Source organism: Myiozetetes cayanensis, unplaced genomic scaffold (assembly GCF_022539395.1).
Source record: "Myiozetetes cayanensis isolate MyiCay16 unplaced genomic scaffold, myiCay2020 scf1, whole genome shotgun sequence".
NCBI lineage: Eukaryota > Metazoa > Chordata > Aves > Passeriformes > Tyrannidae > Myiozetetes > Myiozetetes cayanensis.
The window spans coordinates 96,761,369-96,780,882 of record NW_026086604.1 but is presented as its reverse complement, the minus strand read 5'-3'; the positions used below and the strand labels follow the sequence as shown (position 1 = coordinate 96,780,882).

At 39.2% G+C, this 19,514-nt stretch overlaps 1 protein-coding gene across 1 annotated transcript; it reads left to right on the top strand.

The window, feature by feature from the left end:
* Positions 1-336: 336 nt before the first annotated feature.
* On the top strand, positions 337-17,951 carry LOC126642450 (immunoglobulin kappa light chain-like). Its single transcript, XM_050320096.1, has 7 exons — positions 337-2,510; positions 2,865-3,119; positions 3,228-3,542; positions 9,117-9,161; positions 14,374-14,664; positions 16,068-16,124; positions 16,850-17,951. Exons 2-7 carry the CDS (start codon positions 3,077-3,079, stop codon positions 17,005-17,007), a joined length of 909 nt encoding a protein of 302 aa, XP_050176053.1. The 5' UTR covers positions 337-2,510; positions 2,865-3,076; the 3' UTR covers positions 17,008-17,951.
* Positions 17,952-19,514: the final 1,563 nt, after the last annotated feature.

Genomic DNA, 19,514 nt, shown 5'->3' with positions numbered 1-19,514 from the left:
TCTCTGCTTCCACTTCCAGGTGGAGACATGCAGTCAGTGCCAGTGCAATCCCCAGAGGTGTACCATCAGATGAAGGGCAGACCTGCCAGCATGTCATGCCTACTGAAGAACAAAGACATTGTGCACTGGTACAAGCAGCTTCCTGGAGAGCCACCGAAGAGGATACTGTACTTGTCAGGACATGCACCTGCTTTTGATGACAGCAATGATAGAAATAGATTTGAAGTTCGAAAGGATCCTATTCAGCCTTTATATAATCTCACGATAAATTCTTTAACCCCTAGGGATTCTGGCACTTATTACTGTGCATACATGTATGCACAACCACAGCATTAGTCGATCAAAGATAAGCCGTGCAAAAAGGTATTTTGTGCTTTGAACCACAAGCTCTGCACTCTGCAGCAAGAGAGGAAAAACAGCATCTTATGACAACTATTAAATATATAATGTTAATAATCACCATATCACTTCAGTAGTCACATGCATCTGCAACATCCAGAAACTGGAGTCTTCCTGTCACTTAAAGGTAAATATATGAAACAATGCTCTTAAACTGAAGGCTTGATTTTGCTGAAAGCACTCACCTGACAGTGAACACAGCCAGTCTCTGTGTGGGAGCTATAAATCTCTTCTCTGTTAAAATCCTAGCAAGCAGAGCAATGTCTCCATCCCCTCAGTGCTTTCTTTTGAAAAAAAAAAGACAGGAATATGAAAGAGGGAGAGAAGACCAGATGATCTTAATATTTTTCTTTTGTCTTCCTTTGCATTTCAGTCACTACAAATTCCTACAATAGACCAGAAGACCGATTTTTACTGTCACAGTTCCTCACCTGATGTGTCCAAGACATAACTGAAATCCTCAGCCATGAGCTATGCCCCAGGCAAGCAGAGCCTCTCAGAGCCTTTGGGTTAAGTGTACTTAAGTGAGTTTTACAAATCAGATTCTACAATCACAGACTGGTTCTAGGAAGATGGCATTTTCCTCACAGCTGGTCAGAACACTGGTATACTTTTATGTCTTCAAGTTTCTGAATTAGGTTAGAGTGCACATGTTCGATATCCTTTGAGATATTCCTCTAATGCATCTGGACCTTAAAAATGGAGCCCAAATACCTGCATGGTGATGGGTTTACAGCTCCATAGGCTCTGAACACTGTTTTTGCTCAACTTTCTGTGTGATTTGAGTCTATAACATCTTGCTATAGATGCTTCTGTTCTCCTCAACTATTTGAAACATAGGTTGTACTGCATGTGACCTCAGATGTTAACTTCAGTCACCTTACCTTTTGTCTTTGTATCCTTTGGTTCTGAGGATTTCTCCCAACCACAGAGATTTCTGGAGGGAGTTGACAGCAACTTCCTGACACAGGTGACTGAGCAGCCAACAAGGAAAAGTGCTCTGCTGGACCTCCAACTCACAGACAATAGAGAACTTGTTGAGGATGGAAAGGTCAGGGCCAGCCTTGGCTGCAGTGACCGTGAGCCACTGGTGCTCAGACTCATGAGAGAAGGCAGCAGAGCAAAAGGCAGGACCTCAGCCCTGGACTTCAGGGGAGCAGACTTTCATGTTCCTCAGAGATCTGCTTGGAAGAGTCCCTTTGGATACATTTCTGGAGAGAAGAGGTGTCCAGGAGAGCTGTTTGGTATTCAAGAGTCTCCTCCAAGCTCAAGAAGGGTCCATTCTGACAACTGTCTGTAAATTAAGCATTTATTCATGTGAGATGCAATCACTGCCATATTTCTTTACTCTTCATCTGGGATCAGGTGCCTGGGAGAATTCTGCTGTCTGATCAGAAGAATATCTATGTACTGCTGCTGTTTCATACATGTCAGTTTTTTGCAACAAGGGCTTGATTTCAGGTCCTCAACATACAATTGCCAGTGCAGTTTTCTCTCTGATTAACTACAGTTGCCCATGCAGGAGACTGTCATGGGATGCTGCTGAGATGAGCGATCTTTTCCTTGACCCTCCTCCCCACTTCACCTTAAAATCTGTTTCTCAGTTCTCTCCTCGTCACTTCGTTGTGTTCTACCGGTCTTTTAGTAATTTCTCCTTCTCATCTACCTCAGGGTGGCCAGACACAAAATTAAATGGGCTTTCCTGTCGGGAATAAGGGGACCCTTTCCATTGCCACCATGCAGAGGCAGGTGTCTCTCCTAGCCTGACTCTTCCTGGAACCCTGCATTCACAGGCACTTTTCCAAAGCACTTAGCAGTGGGTGCTTACCACCAACTGACTGCACGTAGCCAGCTGCCAGCAGCAGGGAAGCCAAACAAACTCATTTCCTTTGTGCCTGGTGAGCCGCAGCCCAGGCCCACCAGTCACAGGGGAGATCATTTAATTAAGCACCAGATCATTTCATTAAGAAGTCTCTGCCATGGCTGTCGACAGCTGCTGCTCTCTTTTGTTTTCCAGTCTTTTTTCCAGTGAGTGTTTGCATCTCAGCTGAGCTTCGAGACTGAAATCCTGCAGTTGTGCATTTCCTCCCACAACCTAAGCCAAAGTGGAGGTAAGTCCTTGCCGTGCAGCTGCCCTGGTCGCTGCTTTGGTGGAGGGCAGCACCTGCACAGGGGCACCCTGTCACTTCCGCACTCTGCAACTAGGTGGTTAAGGTGAAGCAACAAAGGGTGGCTCCTAAGAGGATGGGGAAATGCCTCCCCACTCAGACACTGTGCACCTCTCTGCACCCCTCAGGTGATGGTACGCACTCACTGCTCACCAGGGCGACCTCCAGGCTGAAACCTTCACTCCACAATACATATCTGCTCTCACTTGCAACCTTTTCTCAGTTGCTCTGACTCAAGTTAATTAGGGCCACCATCCTTGGATTTACCGATGTTTTTCATATTTACTTGGAAAGCAGACAGGACTACAGCCTTTTAACCAATTTTGGCATGTGGAAATCTGGAGAGGGTTTTCTGCAAAGGCACCCCATCCTCTTGCACATGGAAGAGCCATCGCTGAAGGCCATTCAAGATAGTCACCTCCTCCTTCCACACAACACAGTCCCTCCCCATCTGGAGTGCCTTTCACTCTCCTTTGAGTCTCAACAAGAGCAGAGTGTGGCAAGCAAACATGCTGCTGCTGGCAGCGCTTGTGGCCACAGCCACTTGGTCTTGTAAGTACTTCCTTCTTATTCTACCTTTCCTCACAGGCACTCTTGGCTATGCTAACAGGCATCTTTCACTGAATTCCAGCTAATGACATCATTTCTTTGTTTTCCTAGATGGATTTGCACAGGAAATTCCCATACAGAGTCCTATATCCATCACCAAGTTCCAAAAAAGTGCACGAATGACATGTGAAATTCAAACATTAGGGGCAAATTTTGATGGTACTGTCATACACTGGTATCTGCAGAAGGAGGGTGAAGCTCCAAAGAGGTTCCTGTTCCTTTCAGGAGGAAAACCTACCGTTGAATCTGGCTTTCAAGCAAGCAGATACACAGTTGAAAGAATTTCTGTCCGGAGACGGTGTGTTCTTACAATAAAAGATGTAATTCCAGATGATGCTGCTACTTACTACTGTGCCTACTGGGATCCTCACTGTGATATAAATTCAGAGATCATCAAGGCAAAAAAACACCTGCAACGTCTGAACCACAAGGCTGTAACTGCGCCATTCCACCAATCTTCTCACTCCACCTGACGTGAGCTGCTGAAAGGCCAAACCTTTTTCTGCTTCCCAAAAAGAGCAGCTAACTCTGCACAAGTGTCCTTTTCAAAGTCTGGGTCATCGTTTGGAGTCCTGTCTTCAACATTCATGCACTATTTTAAGGACAAAGGAAATCTTCACTGCCTTAGGACTTAGCACATAAATGCTTGACACTCCCCTGCTCCTTTGGTGCTGTTTGCATGCCATAGCAGAATTCTAGCGTCCTTTAGGGGAGCAAACAGAGAAACATTGATCTTCCAGTCCAGCCACTGTTCTCCCTTAGGAAAGAGAAGGCAGCAAAAACAAGATAACATACCGAAGGCAGTACTATGTTTGTGGATGGAAATTATATACTTGCCACTGCCTAGCATGTCTGAGAAAAAGTTCCCCCTTAGAGTCTTCCCTGTTGTACATGTAAGCAACTGTTAGCCTCTGGAAAAACTGTAAGCCCTGTTTACCTACTTTGGATACCACAAAATCCCACACAGACCAATTTAAATTAGATATTTACAGTCTCTTATCTACCACAGCTGATGATGTGCTGCTTATAACCATTGTTTCGTTTCATTTCATGTTAAGACAAAAAAAATAATCATAGTTTTATTGGAAGAAGGATATTTGCTGAAACTGTCAAGTTGGATGGACTTAGTATGTGGCCCTGAGCACAGCAAGTATTTCACAGAAAAGAGTAAGAGAAATAGCTTTTGTTTGTGACTATAGCCAAGTATGTGCCTACTCTTCAGCTTTTCTTTTCCTGATGAGGGGTGTAATTGGATACCTGAAATGCTGGGGCATCACACAGTATGAGCAGTGGGACTTCAGAAAGATCAGGCTAGGTGTGAATAAACACTACACACCAGTAGCCTCATGTCTTGAAAGTCTTAAATGCAAAGTAAGTTTAAGGAGGCAAGTGCTCAGCGATTTCATAGAACCATAGAATCATATACTAACAGAATGGTTTGGGTAGAAAGAGACCTTAAAGATTGTCCAATTGCCACCTACCCATCATAGGCAGAGGCATCTTCCACTTGATCAGGTTGCTCAGGATAGTATCTGTAGGAGAAGGTGAACAGACAACACCAACCACCTGGATAATAAAAGAAGAAGAAGAAAATACTAAACAAAAATACTGCAGTTCTCAGTGAGCCAGGGTTAAGATTAGTGTGTGTGTGAAAAGAATCACTAGGTCAAGCTGGAAAGCCTCTTGAAGCATGGTTATTCTATGTGGCTGGAAGCAGTCACATGGGGATGTGTGGTATGTGGAGAGATGAGATAAGGAAACATCTTGCTGGCTGGAGAGCTCAGACCTGGGGTCGGTAGAGAGTCTGTGTATAGAAATGAAGTTACAAGAGAGTTCTTCCTGGGCAAAGTCTGTCTCCCATGGATTCATTTACTGAAAACAGTGCAGAGTGAGGGACCTTTTTTCTACAGATATCCAGCCTGGACCTAAACACTTCCAGGGAAGAGGTATCCACAGCTTCTCTGGGCTGTCTATTCCAATGTCTCACCACTTACTTATACAGTAAAAAATTTCTTCCTAACATCTAATCTAAAGCTCCTCTCAAGTTCAAAACAGTTTCCCCTTGTCCCATCACTATCTGCCTGGGTAAAAAGCCACTCAACAGGATGCAGTGTTCATAGCACAGGATATGGTTGGCCTTCTGTTCCTGAAAATAGGCCAGCATGTTGTACTGTGACTCTTCAAAGAAGATTGACAAAGAAAATTGAAATAGAGAGCTTTAGCCTGAAGGTTCTTAAAAATTTTAAGCAAAGGAAAAGGAGAGTTCTTTTAATTTGTGAGTTAGCAGCTGTCAGAGGAGGAAGATTTTCAATTTATTGAGACTGGAGGTGGGCAATTTTGTTCTCTTTTTTGGGAGCTGTATCATTCCCTTTCCCCATCTTCTTGCCTATCAACTATCTGTGTTTCATTGGTGTTGGATTGGAATCATCCAAAAGATTGGAGACAGCAAAGTTAGGAGAAAAAAAAAAAAAAAAAAAAGGCTTCCTATAGTTAAACCCAACTTTTCCTACTTGTGTTTCATATGGAATGCATCCATCCTAGTTACTGCCTCAAGGTGCATGCTGACCCTAATGCCTGAGAAATTAATCCATAAAGCTTTTTCTCTACCATCAAGCCTCTCCCTAATATTCTCCTTTTCCTGTGAGACCCTGAAAGTCTCCTCTCGTGGTTCATTGAAGTGTAACTCATTAAAGAATAATGGGATGAAAAAGTGACATAACAACTTCAAATGCGTACTAGGTTTCCAAATGACTGTAGGTCACTTTTATCCTGCTCAAACTTACAAGCCCAGATTATACAGGGGAGTTGACAAGCTATCTGCAATATGAAGTGTTTCACTTTGATTCTTCAAATGAGACCTCCCAGCTACTAACTGTCATCAACATAAATCCAATAGCGCCTGCAGCTGCAGGTGATATGGTGGTGGTCTCCTTCACTGTGTTTCTAAGGACATGGCAGGCAAACTACCAGTTGGCACCATTCGCTTTCTGCATCATTCCTGCCCTTGCTTTGTGTTGTGATTAGGATGTTCCTGTCCAGAAGACTTTTTTGCACCTACTTCAGCTGAAAGACCTTCACCCTCTGGTTCCTCCCTCTAGCCTCAAACAGTAATTTCTCAACAGAGCTTTGCAGCCAATATGCCACAAGAGATCCCAGAAGTACTCTAACTCAGTTTATTTTAAACGCCAAACCAAGCGTGCAGGCTGTTTGATTGGTAGAAGTGGTAACTCCTCTGATGTTATCTCGGACAGTTGTATAAGAAACCTCTGCACAAAAGCATCTTTCTCCCACAAGCTAGTATATGAAAAGCTGCCAGCGGAGCCTGGAGTGATTCCAAGAGATGGGCAATTACCACGTCCTGATGACAGAAAACACAACCTGCAGCATAGAGACACCTTCACAATGCTTTTGATGCTCTCTCTCCCTCCTTTCCATCTGCTGGACTGTATTCAGATAATGAAAAATGAACTGCATGCTAGCTGTACTTGGTGCCACTTAATTGCAGGTGAGAAGGGGTGTACCACTTCGGGAAAGAGTTGGATTTTCACCTGAAGGTATGTGGGTTTTTACATGCAGAACTCTGTGTACCTATTTGTGTGTCTAAAATCGAAGAAGAACCTTCATCTAATTATAAGGCATTAAGTGGAGGGGTTATCTTACAAATTTGCAACACTTCAGGAAAGAGGTTTGCTCTGAAGGGCATTAGATATCAGCTGAATATCCAGATACAAGTCTGAAATTCCTGACAGCAACCAAGGGCCAGGCCTTCATGCAGACTCCCAGGGATGACGAGGGAAAAAATGGGATTTTCTTCATCAGTGGTATATCAAGAGAGCATTCTAGCTTATTGTAAAGTCAAAATCTGGTGTGGAGCACCTGGATCAAATACTTTGGCATGGGAACAAAGCTTATTGTCTCTAGTAAGTACCATTATAATTGAACTGATTTTCACAGAATCATTCAGATTCTCAGATAATTAAGAATGAAAGACTGTAGAAAAATTAATTTCTCCCTGATAAATTATGGGGTTTTTGTTAACTGTGCATTCTGCCCCAGTTGGGTGGGTTGATGATCAATAACTATATCAAACTCATGAATATAGATTACCTCTAGAACAAGTGCTGAATATTTATAAAGGATTGGGTAATGGAAAAAAAAGGAGTAAAATTTCAATATCGCAATGAATTAATTTCTGTTGTGGGAAACTTCTTGAAAGTTTACTCTCAGAACAGCAAGTGAGAAAGTCAAAAAGTTTTTGATTTATAGAAGTGGTCCAATCTAAACTGATTGGGAAGAAAAATTCCCTGAATGTAATAAATTACTAGTTCCTGGCCCTACTGAAAGTAACTGTGTTACTTGTGCACTTGTATTATTCTTAATTGTGGTGAAGCTATGCAATCAATAAGATGAATGATGGTTTCAATAGAAAGTATATAACAATGCCTATAGGATGTTGCTCGGAAAATACATGACATTATCAAGGTGACTATAATTAAGTCAAATTGCAAATAGCTGAGGGGAGTTACAGAGAAATTTAAAATGTTATCTATCCATGACTTTGAGCAAAAGTTTTCTGAACTTTTTACTCATTACAAAACTTAAAGTATTTCTAAAAAAATGGCTCTCTAGTAAATGTTGAAAATTCAGCTATTGTACTGGGTCAGAGAGACTTTGTCTGTAGCCTGTGCAAGAAAAGTGCAGTGCAGGAGATATTGCTAAGCATTATCAGACTGGGGGATCCTGACGTCAAAATATTTGGAAGTGGAACTGAGCTTATTGTTTCAAGTAAGTACAAAATATAAAACTTAACTACTTCTGAAATGCTTCTCAGTACAGTTAGATGAAGTGCTCTGCTATTTTAATTCCCTCTAGTTTTAATCCTTCTGAATTCTTTGCAGGATTTCCCCCTTAAATAGCATTTTGATTTGCAGAACATAATATAATTGTACTGTATTTCTGTATTGAAATGGGGGAAATACAACAGCTGTTGCAGCACAGATGTATACTAACCCCAGTATTATTTTCTTTGCAAAGATGAGTTTAAATATAGCAAAGAAAGCATTTGGAGAACAAAAAGATGTTTTTCTCCCTAAGTATGCACATTCAGCCTTTGTGATATTCCTAATCCATTCTGAAAGAAATGTATCCAACCTTTGTGCTACTCATATTCTTTGAAAAGTATGTGACTATACCAAATGAAAGTTATCTGAGGTATGCCTAAAACAGTTTTAGGATAGACATAGTTGACAGGCTGCTCTTTCTTCCTAGCTTTTGCAGAAACCACGTATTATCAGTTATTACTACTATTAAGGGCGAATGCCAAATTCAAAATATTCTGGCATTGTTATCAGAACTATTTTCTTCAAATAAACTTCAGGTGCTCTGATACTTGCCTGGGAGTTGGCTCAGCTAAGCATCTGAGATGAAAACAGTTTGCCTAATTTTGACCCACTAGTATATCTGGTTAGTGGAAGTTTTGATTCCAATCAATGCAGAGTCTTGCTTCGTGTTATGGACAACAAAAACATTGGCTGGTGGTCTCGCGCTACTCAGATCGCTGCATAATGTTTATCAGTCTGATATAAGGAGCAAATTACTTCACCACTATCTGATCAAATAGATTTTCTGCTGCTGATGCCTCTTTCCAGAAAGGAGAGATGGAGCCAATGTGCTCAGTCTGCACCATCCACCTACACTTTCAGAAGACTCAAATTAGTTGAGATTAATTCTGTCCATTTAACAACATACCTGCCCTCAAAAAACTACACCTTTTTTTTTTTTTTTACTTTATTTTAGGTAAGTCCTCCTTTTTTTTAGTTTTCTAGGGTCTAAAAATTGATTATATAGCAAATCTGATTTTCTTTAAAGAATTCTATTTATCCGTGTAAACACAATGGAGCTGCACTGATATTGTAAAGACTTTATTCACTGTGACTGGTTACTACAACAAGGTATTTGGCTCAGGTACAAAACTCATCGTGTCAGGTAAGTTAAGTTGCAATTTATATTCATACAATTCATACAATAAGCTATAGGAACTTGGAGTGGTCGTATAGATGTATTATACTGTTTCAGAGCTGGCACCGTCCTTGCACAGGATTCTCCTCCCCAGCTCGCCATTCCTACGTTGAGCCTTGTGGTATTTGCAATGCAGTCATTTAGAACCACTAACATATCTGAAAAAGAGCTATTTTGAGCTAGTTTTGATCATAGTTCTCCTAGAATCTAGTGGGAAAAGGCCTGTAATAGTTTCCAGAGCCCTTGTTCTTTCCTCCAGCTATACTGAAGGAATTGGCAAGGAATCAAGCAGCTGTGAATTAAGCATTAAAAAAGAAAACCTCTTCTTAATACAGATACAAAGAGCAGTATGCAACGGTCATTGCAAAAATTTTTTTAAAAATTAAGCTAGCAAAAGTGAAATAACTTGTCCACAATTATTTTTCACATATGCTGCACTGTGGCAGTAGAAATAAATTAGTGCCTCCAAATGCTCTTCTCATTGCTTAATAACTACTTGTAGCAAAGCTCTTAAATTAATAACAAATTAATTAATTATTCATCATTAATTATGCTGAATGACTGCTTAATAATTGCTAATGAAGAAATTATCCCTTTTTTACCTTTCCTGCAGAGACATTTATTTTAATGAAAGGTAGAGGACAAAAATATTTTTTAAAGATGTGCTTTAAATGCCATAATCCTGAAATAAACAACTAATAGAAACAGAGCAGAGGAACTACTGCTACCAAATGTTTTAAGCCCGGTTAAATATATAAATGTATGTTAGTATATCAACCAAAGATTGGTTCTAATGATTTATGTCAGAAAGACTAAGTAAATCATACCTATAGTTCAATGCAAATATCTCTGGCATGTTGCTTTTAGCGAAAATCCTTACCTTATTAATGAAGTAATTGCCATGCTTTTCTTATCTACAGTTTAATATATTTTCAAGCATCACTCTAATTCTGTAGGATTTTGTCTTTATGAGGACAAGGATTCTGAATCATTAATAGGGTAAGAGGGTTGTAGTTACTTCACATTTAAGATCATTAAGGAATTGAGAAAACCAGGATTCAGGATAAGGCTCTTTGGGAATAGCATCATTAGCTGAGATTGAGTCCAAATATTGTACATTCATGTAGCCTACTAGACTCCTATTGTTTGTGTGATGGTTGTTAAACATGGTACTTTTCCAGCCAAAATCATAGAATCATTGAATGGCCTGGCTTGAAAGGGACCTTAAACATTATCAAGTTCAAACCCTGAGCCATGGGCAGGGAAAACTGTCACTAGACCAGGTTGCTCAGAGCTCCATCCAACCTGGCCTTGGACACTTCCAGAGATGGGGCATCCACAGCTTCTCTGGGCAACCTGTTCCAGTGCCTCACCACTCTCACAGTGAGGAATTTTTTTCTACCACCTAATCTATACCTATTCTCTTTTAGTTTTGATCCATTCCCCCTTGTCCTGTCACTACATACTGTAGTAGAAGTCTCTCTCCATCTTTCTTGTGGAATCCCTTCAGACACTGGAAGGCTGCCATTAGGTCACCCTGAAGCCTTCTCTTCTCCAGCCTGAACAATCTCAATTCTCTCAGCCTTTCCTCATAGGAGAGATGCTCCATCCCTCTAATCGTCCTGGTGGCCCTCCTTTGGACTCGCTCCTACAGGTCCATATCCTTCCTGTGCTGAGGACCCCAGAGCTGGACACAGCACTCCAGGTGGAGTCTCACCAGAGTGGCTTAGAGGGACAGAATCACCTCCCTCAACCTGCTGGGCCCACTGCTTTTGATGCAGCCCAGGACACAGTTGGCTTTCTGGGCTGCAAGTGCACAGTGCTGACTCATGTCCAGCCCTTCATCCAGCAGCACCCCAGGTCTTTCTCAGAAGGGCTGCTCTTGATCTGTTCATCCCCCAGCCTGTATTGATACTGAGGGTTACCCTAACCCAGGTCCAGCACCTTGCACTTGGTCTTATTAAACTTCATGAGATTCCCATGGGCCCACTTCTCGAGCTTGTCCAGGTCCCTCTGGATGGCATTCTATCCTTCAGACAGCAGTTCCTGTAATGGAATATACCATTGTGGGATCACATTTGTTATTTGGTTCTGGCACAAAACTCATCGTCACCAGTAAGTGTTTTCAAAATCCTATGTTTTTAGAAGTTTTGTAACGGGAAAGCTTTGGAAAGAAGGCAGATGGATCTTTAAGGTACCTGGGAAGGCTCACCATAGGGACTACACTACATTAGTACCAATTTAAATACCCGAAGCCTCTGTTCAGCAGGACAAGAATGCTGTTTATTAGCTGAGTGTGCTGAGTGCCCTCACCTGCCCCTGGCTTGAAGGGGAGCTTTGAGTACTGGACAAAATTTGTGGGATCATCCAAGAAATAAGAATTAAAATTTCAGCTTAAGAACATGGTGACATTATTTATAAATCATATTTATAGACACTTATAAGGAAACTGTAGAGGAGTTGCATTAAGAAAACTTTTGACAGGTAATCTATAAAAACATATATTTTGAACTTAAATTTTTAATAACTTATTGATTACAAATCTAACACCAGAATTTTATTTGTACAATGTTTTGCAGTCCCATTGCATTGGGAGACAAAAGACAGATTTAGCTTAAGAAACATCTGTTCATGCTTATATATTATTTGAAAAGGTAAGACCTATATACCTCTTAAAACCTGCCTTCAAAAATTGTTTGACAAGGTAAACGGCAACATTTTTGAATGTTTAACTAAACCAAAAACAACAGTGAAGTTTAAAGTCCATTACTTTAGAATTCTTCAGAAAGAATCAGATAATTTGCCCAGAAAAGCCAGTGTAAACTGTCTTGTTGACTTCGATGACTTTACAGATCAGCCTGAAACTACACCTAAGCCTACAGCCAATTCTACAAGTTTTCATCCTTTTTTTATTTTTCAGAAATGTACCTACAAAGATATTTTTCTCACATGCAAACATATATCGTATGCAAAACTTAATTCGTTCAGTTCTCTACTGTGATGCATTTACATGTGTATGTAGATGAGACACTCCCATGCACACACACAACTGCAGTTATTCAAGCAATGTACTCACTACATTTATTTCCTCAGTACAGAGGTATGATTTATGTGTTTTATTTAAGCTAAGCATCTAGGGTCTTCTTATGGCAAATGGAAAGATACTGGCAATTCCAGCGGCGGAAATTATTCTATCTTTACAGAAGACTCTAAGCAGCTGGAAACATCTCTCTCGCTTCTCTATTTAGACTTGACAATCCAAGAGAATAACGGCAAAGTAGGCAATTAGATTTTAGCCTGATGGAATTAATCAGGATAACTTACTTAGCTTTGAGGCTTTGCAGAGTGCAATGTCATTGGGACAAGCACTACTTCATGGTCTTCTGAGCATATACAACTCTGGAACAAATAATAATGTTAGGAATTACTTTAATCTTCCATCCATGGGAGAACTGATGCATAAAGAATATAAAATTAACTGCTAAGTTAATGTTAGAGAACCATAATATTGTTAGCAATTTTTGGTACAACAGAACTCTGTCCACATTGTCATTTCACTGACAAATCTCTGAAATAAAGGAAATACTTCAGGGATGTGTTATCCTTTTGAAGGTAAAAAGGTCATTTTTTTTAAAACATCAAGGCTGAAATACTTCAAAGAATCACTAAGTTGTTTTAGGGGAGATACAATGTAGAGGATTGCTCTAGAATAGCCAGATTATTTAAAGAAAGGTGGAAGCTTTTTGACAAAAATACATTTTTATATGAATATGTTTTCTCCCAGTGCACCACTGTACCATGCAGTCAGACCACAGTTTAAACCCTGTGCATCCACTTGCTCAAATTCAGCAGCAGAGATTTACATAGGAATCTAAAGACAAAAACTGGTGTAGGGAGATGAACACCTAAAATGTCTCTGCTGCCTTAAAAAAAATAGTCTTAAGCAGTTCTTTCTATATAATAAAAGTAAATTTTGAAAACTGTATCCAGGCTTCATTTGCAGTTAAGCATAGAAAAAAAATGATCACCTGTGAGCAGTTGCTGCAGAAGTTCATGTTGAACTAAAGTAGATGTTAAAATTTACTATTCTCTTAAATAATATCAGAACATCATCTCTGTGTGGACAAAATTTGGATGACTTTGACTCCTCCTAATAACATAAGGCTTAATCCAGAGAGGCAAATGAAATGGAGATTACCTACCGTTAACTTGTGGAAACAGCACATTTTTAATTTAAAATATATTCATGTATGTTCATACTGAGCATACAAAGCACATCACCTACAACAACACTGGGAAGGCTTAGATATGCTGTTTAGATGCAGGAATGTTATCTGGATATAGCATATTCTTCTGCTTTAGTTTAGTTTTGGTTTTTCTGTTTCAGATGTGTTAATTAAATAATTTAAACTGATCTAGTAATAAAGGAATGGCACTGCTAAACTTTGGTGTCCAGGGCATTTTGTGATTGCTTTTTCCTGTCTTGATAAAGATCTTCACCTGGCAAATACATGGAATACCTTAAAATAAAAAGGCGACATTTTGTTGCCCGCCTCCCCCCACCCCCTCAATTAAATCACAAAAGTAATACTGGCTTTTAAAATTTAATTAGGTATAGCAGATGTTTATTGATTAGCAGTGGGGACTTATACTGGGGGCATAAAACTGCAAAGATTTGACAGGCAGGTTCAAGTACCTTTTATATTCTATAGAAAAAATGTTTATGTAATTGTTTTTGCACAAATATTATAAATTAATTGTTTTTGCACAAATATTATAAAGCAATATTAAATTACTTTTACTGAATAAATGAGCAAATGTCTTTCAGGAAATATTACTGTTGCTTAATAATTGTCAAGACTTGAGCAGATACTGCACTGACAGCAGTACTGCTTGGAAGGTTGTGGGGATACAGGCTGTCATGTAGCCGTCTGGAGTTTTCTAACTCAGTTTCAAGAGAGATCAATAGCTATTAATATCTTCAACAGTATTTCTGTTTCTCAACATTTCTTAAAAGAGTATTCACATTTGTTATGGGCATTTTTAACACTTGTTAATAAGGCGTTTATTTTGTTGGTCTTCAGAATTTGTATTTTGTGGCTGTGTATTGATTTGCTGTACACCATTAATCTTTCAAATCTCTGTTTTTTTAATTTTCTTCCTTCAATAACCAATCCAGACAAAGGAAGCTCTTCACCAGCAAACTCAGAAATCCTGCAGAAAAAGCATGAAAATGAGATAATGTATGTTTGTCTTGTTGAGAAATTCTACCCAGAAGTTATTCGGGTCACATGGACTGAGGAAGAAAAGGAGGTAACAGACAACGTAGTGAAAGGCGATGTTTGGAAGCCCACAGGAGAGGATGAATACTCAATTGCCAGCTGGTTAACTGTACCAGCAGAGAACAAAGACAAGAAATATTACTGCAAATATGAGCATGAAAGCCAAAAGGATTCACTGCCAACACAAGGTATATGCAACATGTTAACAATTTAATTCTATGTATCGTTAGAGACATCCTTTTTCTTTGCAATAAAATTAGAGAAATAGTGCTTTCTACTACTTCATAAGACACCTGTGCTCCTTGGCACAGCAATAGCTAAAATACACAACTGGAAAAACTACCAAAGTTTTCCCAGGAAAAGCAACTCAGCCTGTGTTATGCTTCCCAAATGAGCATGCCTTTGTAAGAGAAAAATAACAGTTACTGAACTTCATCAAGTGTAAACAAACATAGCTACAAAAGGTCTGCACTGAAGCACAAGTTACTTTCTTGTTTACAGAAGTTACTGAAAATTACTCATGGCTTGCAGGTGTAAGTTCCTCTGACACCCCCTGACATTAGTCACAGCTGTAAAAAACTAACGAGTTAAAAATGAGGTTGCTGAGGATGTAGAACAAAATTTAAATATATTACTTACTCATAGTCCAGAAATAGTTAGATAATAACTATGTATAAAAATAAGATTTTGTGCTTAATTGTGGAAAGATTGATTATGCAAAGCAAAATCTAAAAGACAATGCAACTTTAACTTATATTCAATGCAAGTTGTTTATATCATAGTAATATATATAAGAAAAGTGATCTAAATTGGTTTAAGTTAATATTTTCTCCATACCTACCTCTGCTTAACTTACTACAAATTCACATAACTCCAATGAGTGAGACCATAGCCCTAAATAAACATTACATTTCAACCTTCAAAATATATTCTGACAAAAATATGCTTTAAGCTTATTTTGATGGAAGATGTATTTAGGGATGCAATATGGATGTCTTTAAGCCCACGTATCTATGCATACAAACAACGCAAAAAAGAATAAACACAAATTTGCTACTTCAAGAACAAAATGAGTGTATTTTAGAGAAAAACCATCACCAAAATAGTAAAGTCCTAATAGGGAAACCTTAGATTATACACTTCTCAATATTATTCTTTAGTGTTGAACAACCATTAACATATTAACTGAAGTCTCTTCCAAAGTAAATTATTCTGCATTTCTAATAACAGTAAATTGTGAAGGCAATTAGACTCCAGCTTCTTCAGTAACAAGATCAGCCAGTCAAACTGACTCCAGTTTCAAATAAAAGAGACTCTGCTAAGGAAGAGCCTAATGGACACATTTCTGAAAGGGCAAAGACACATCTCCCACTTATGGCAACAAATACCCAGTAACTTCTCTTTGAGCATTTCTCCTCTTCAAATTCTCTCTGCAAATGAATCCTGCTTGTGAATATCTGCTTTGCAAACTAATCTTAGGCAACCTTTTTTGTTATGTAGCACTAACTTCCCATCTCCTTGTTGCTCTACTTCCCCCCCTATTCCTCAATTAAAGAAAAGCCTAACTAGGGTATTTAAACTCTCTTTCCAGTAAATTCTACAAAGAATGCTCCTCAGGAAGGGGACTGCAGCGCAGTTCTTAATAGAGGTAATTTAATGTATTAAAATATGGGAAAGTGGGTGCATGTGGTGCAAGAGATAGATATTGCTATGTATGCTCAGAACGTTACAAAAATGATCTTTCAAAACTGTAAATAGTGCTTTTAAGTCTGGGGTCTGTAACTTAAAAACACTTCAATGCTACTCTGAACTAACTTCTGTTGTGGATTATAAAGGGATCTCCTACCTTTATTAGGTAGTTTTATTAGGATGCCACAGATGCTGTTTGGGCTATTAGATTATTAGTCTGCATTTAATTGCCACTTCATTAAACATCGGGAGTAGTGAAATGCTAAACGCTTCAGCTGATGGTTCATTAGCCTAGCAATTGCCCAGCATTTTGGACAAAGGAATTGGTTTTTTAGCTTGAGTGGGGATTTTGGAAGAATCATGAGCACTTATGTTCAAAAAATCCAATATAAAAGGATTCAAACAAATGTGATGCTACTGGTAATAAGTGCTGGAAGCACACAATTATGCTCTTACCTTTGCAAGGAATAATACCCCAGTGGCATGTGCTAAGAAGAGCAGTTGGGCTTGAACTTATTAGCAGTGCAAACTCACTCACAGGACAGTCAGATATTGTACGTGCCACTGGTGTCAAGGTAATTGCAGCAGTAAACTGACTATATAGTCCCAGTTCTACCCATCTTTTAAGAGGCTGTACAATATTGCCATTAAACAATACTTTTCTGTCTTATGTTATGCTTACAGATGTTACAGACGTTATGCTTCCAGATCACTTAATGCACAGGACAGCATATTTAGTGTACATCATCCTTCTTCTGAAGAGCAACATGTATTATCTTATCATACTCTTCTTCATCTACAGAGCGCGGGCTCCAACCAAGCACCAAGGAAAGAGAGCATAAGAAAAGGTTTAAGAAAAGGGTGGATTTACTTTGCTTCCCCATATAAACTCCCCTGCTCTGTATTAGATGTAACAGCAAAAAAAAAATCCCAAAATAATTTTCGGGCATTAGTGCATAGGGCTCATTTTGCTTTATTGCTAGTGTTTTTGTATCAGTCTGGTTTTCCTGTTTTTTTCTGAATATCAAACAAGGATAGGCAATAGCAGTAAAGGATTTTAATCCAAGATCCCTATTGCAAAATGAAGAAGATACTCAGATTGAAAGTAGTTATGCATGCAGAAGAGTAGCAATGTAATGGTACTTTTGATATATAAAGCACAGATGGGTTTTGTCATTGCACTTAAGGCTTAATAAGGAGCATTTCTGTGCAGTAAATTCACAGATATTTTCTCATTTTTACTTTCAATGATTTGTTGCCACTCTCATTTATCCAGCAAATGAGGACTTAATTATTCTGAAGTGATCAGTGCTTTAAGAGACAATTAAACATAATTTTTAAAAGTGAACATAGGAGTTTTGAATGAAGAAGTCAGATGAGAATAAAACCAATTACAAGGTGTATGCATACAGAAATGAAGAAATCCACCAGCACTGTGACACACTGTGTTTTTAAAGAAAGAAACCACTTGTAATTATCATGTATATCACCTTGTTTAAAGATAGCTTTTCAAATTGAGCAAAACCTCAAATATGAAGCTTTGGTAAAGAAAGTATTTTCCCAAAAGAAGAAAAATTCTCAGATGCTGGACTTTGAACTCTTGATCTCCAGGTTCCAAAAATTAGTTCCTTTCAGGTTTATGCAGAAAAGTAGAAATTAGACCTACTGGGATAAAGCACTTGCTCGGTTTTGGGCAAAACATTATAATATGTTTGTAGATAAGGGCTTGCAGCATTTACACTCACTCTATCTTTAATGATGAGGGCAATAAAAGCTTTCCTCCAGCGGCCGTTGTGAGGTCTGTGTTTGTTCTCCAGCATTTCCACAGCCTGTATAAAGATTCCTAGAAAACCTGATTCATTTTTCTGTTCACATAAATTTCTCAAGACATCAAAGATCCTTAAAACATTAGTTTTCTGCTTTTCAGTTAAACAGGAACATTTACAGAGAACAATAAAAGCTAGTCTGTTACATTTTTTCTGTTGCAAAACAGAAAGCTAAGCTTTGTAAAATGGAGCTAAACCAAGCCGGGGGAAATGTTACAAAAGGACTGCCTGCCTCCTAGGCCTAATGCCATCTCCATCACAGGGGAACAAAAGTATGTCAGGCTCAGTTCTAACAACCACAGCTATTTTGCTAAGGGCATATCTTACAAGTTATTTTACAATTTGCATATTGAAGCCAAAACAACTAATTACTGCCTTCAATGCAAAGAAAGATACGATTTCTAATCTTCAGCCAAACTCTTGAGAAAGGGCTGGGATTCCATGTTGTGGTAGTGTTGCAATATATAAAAGGATGCAGAAGTTTTAATGTTGTTTAAGTGAACATGCTTTCAAAACGATTTCTACAGTCTTTTTGTAAACTCACCCTTCTTCTTCCCAAGGTTCCTCAGTCTTACCTCTACCTTTGGAAGGTCTGAGAGATAACTGAAAGCTTATCTATTAGTTGTTAACCCCTTATTGTAATTGGTTGTTAGTAAGACCTCCTGGACCCCCAGTGGTCACTTTGTAATCCCCCCCAAGTGCTATTTAAGTCACTACCCAGAACAATAAACTCTCTCTGCCTCTCTCCTTGCTGCTGCTGTCCTGTGGTCTCTGCTGGGGCCATGGAGACCTCATGGTGGGGGGAGGGGGGAGAGCACCTCCCTCTCCAGGACTAGAGGTAAAAGGGAAAAGCCTCTAGCCTGGGGTCCCCCTCCCTATCCCCCTTCAACCTTCATCAGTTCCATGCTACTATTTATTAAGGTTTGGTTCTGGTCAGAGCAAAACAAAACAGCTACAAAGGCATTTTGTAGTTACTATAGATTTCAGTAGCACCAAGGATATTACCTGGATATTACATGGATCTCCTCTGCCTTTATCCCTGCTACAGAAATGCTTGATTGAATAAATGGGCCAAGATCTCTTTCACTGAAATGATCCCAAAATCCACTTTTTGTGTCTCCTAAACAAAACTGAAAGATGTCGTCCATGCAGTGTAAGAAAACAGAGAGAAAACAGAGCTTTTAAGCTTTTTTTATAAATAAAACCCTTGCCTACACGCAACCCTAAACCATGCTGAGCATAGCTATCATCTCACAGTTTCTGGCTTTTTTTTTAATGCTTGGCTGCAAGGTTTTACATCTTGCAACAGCTCATATGTCCCTGAAGTTTATTTATAGAAATGTTTACTGTTCATACTAAGTTTTTAATTCTTATTTATTTAGCCCAAATAAGAGGACAAGTGGATTTCTAAGGCTTCTAGGTGCTGGAGTGTTTGTTTGCAGGAAGGTTTGGTTATTTAGTGGAAAAACCCTATAAACTGAACCAGTCACAACTGGCTCTGAGGAGGTGGGCTGCGATGAGAG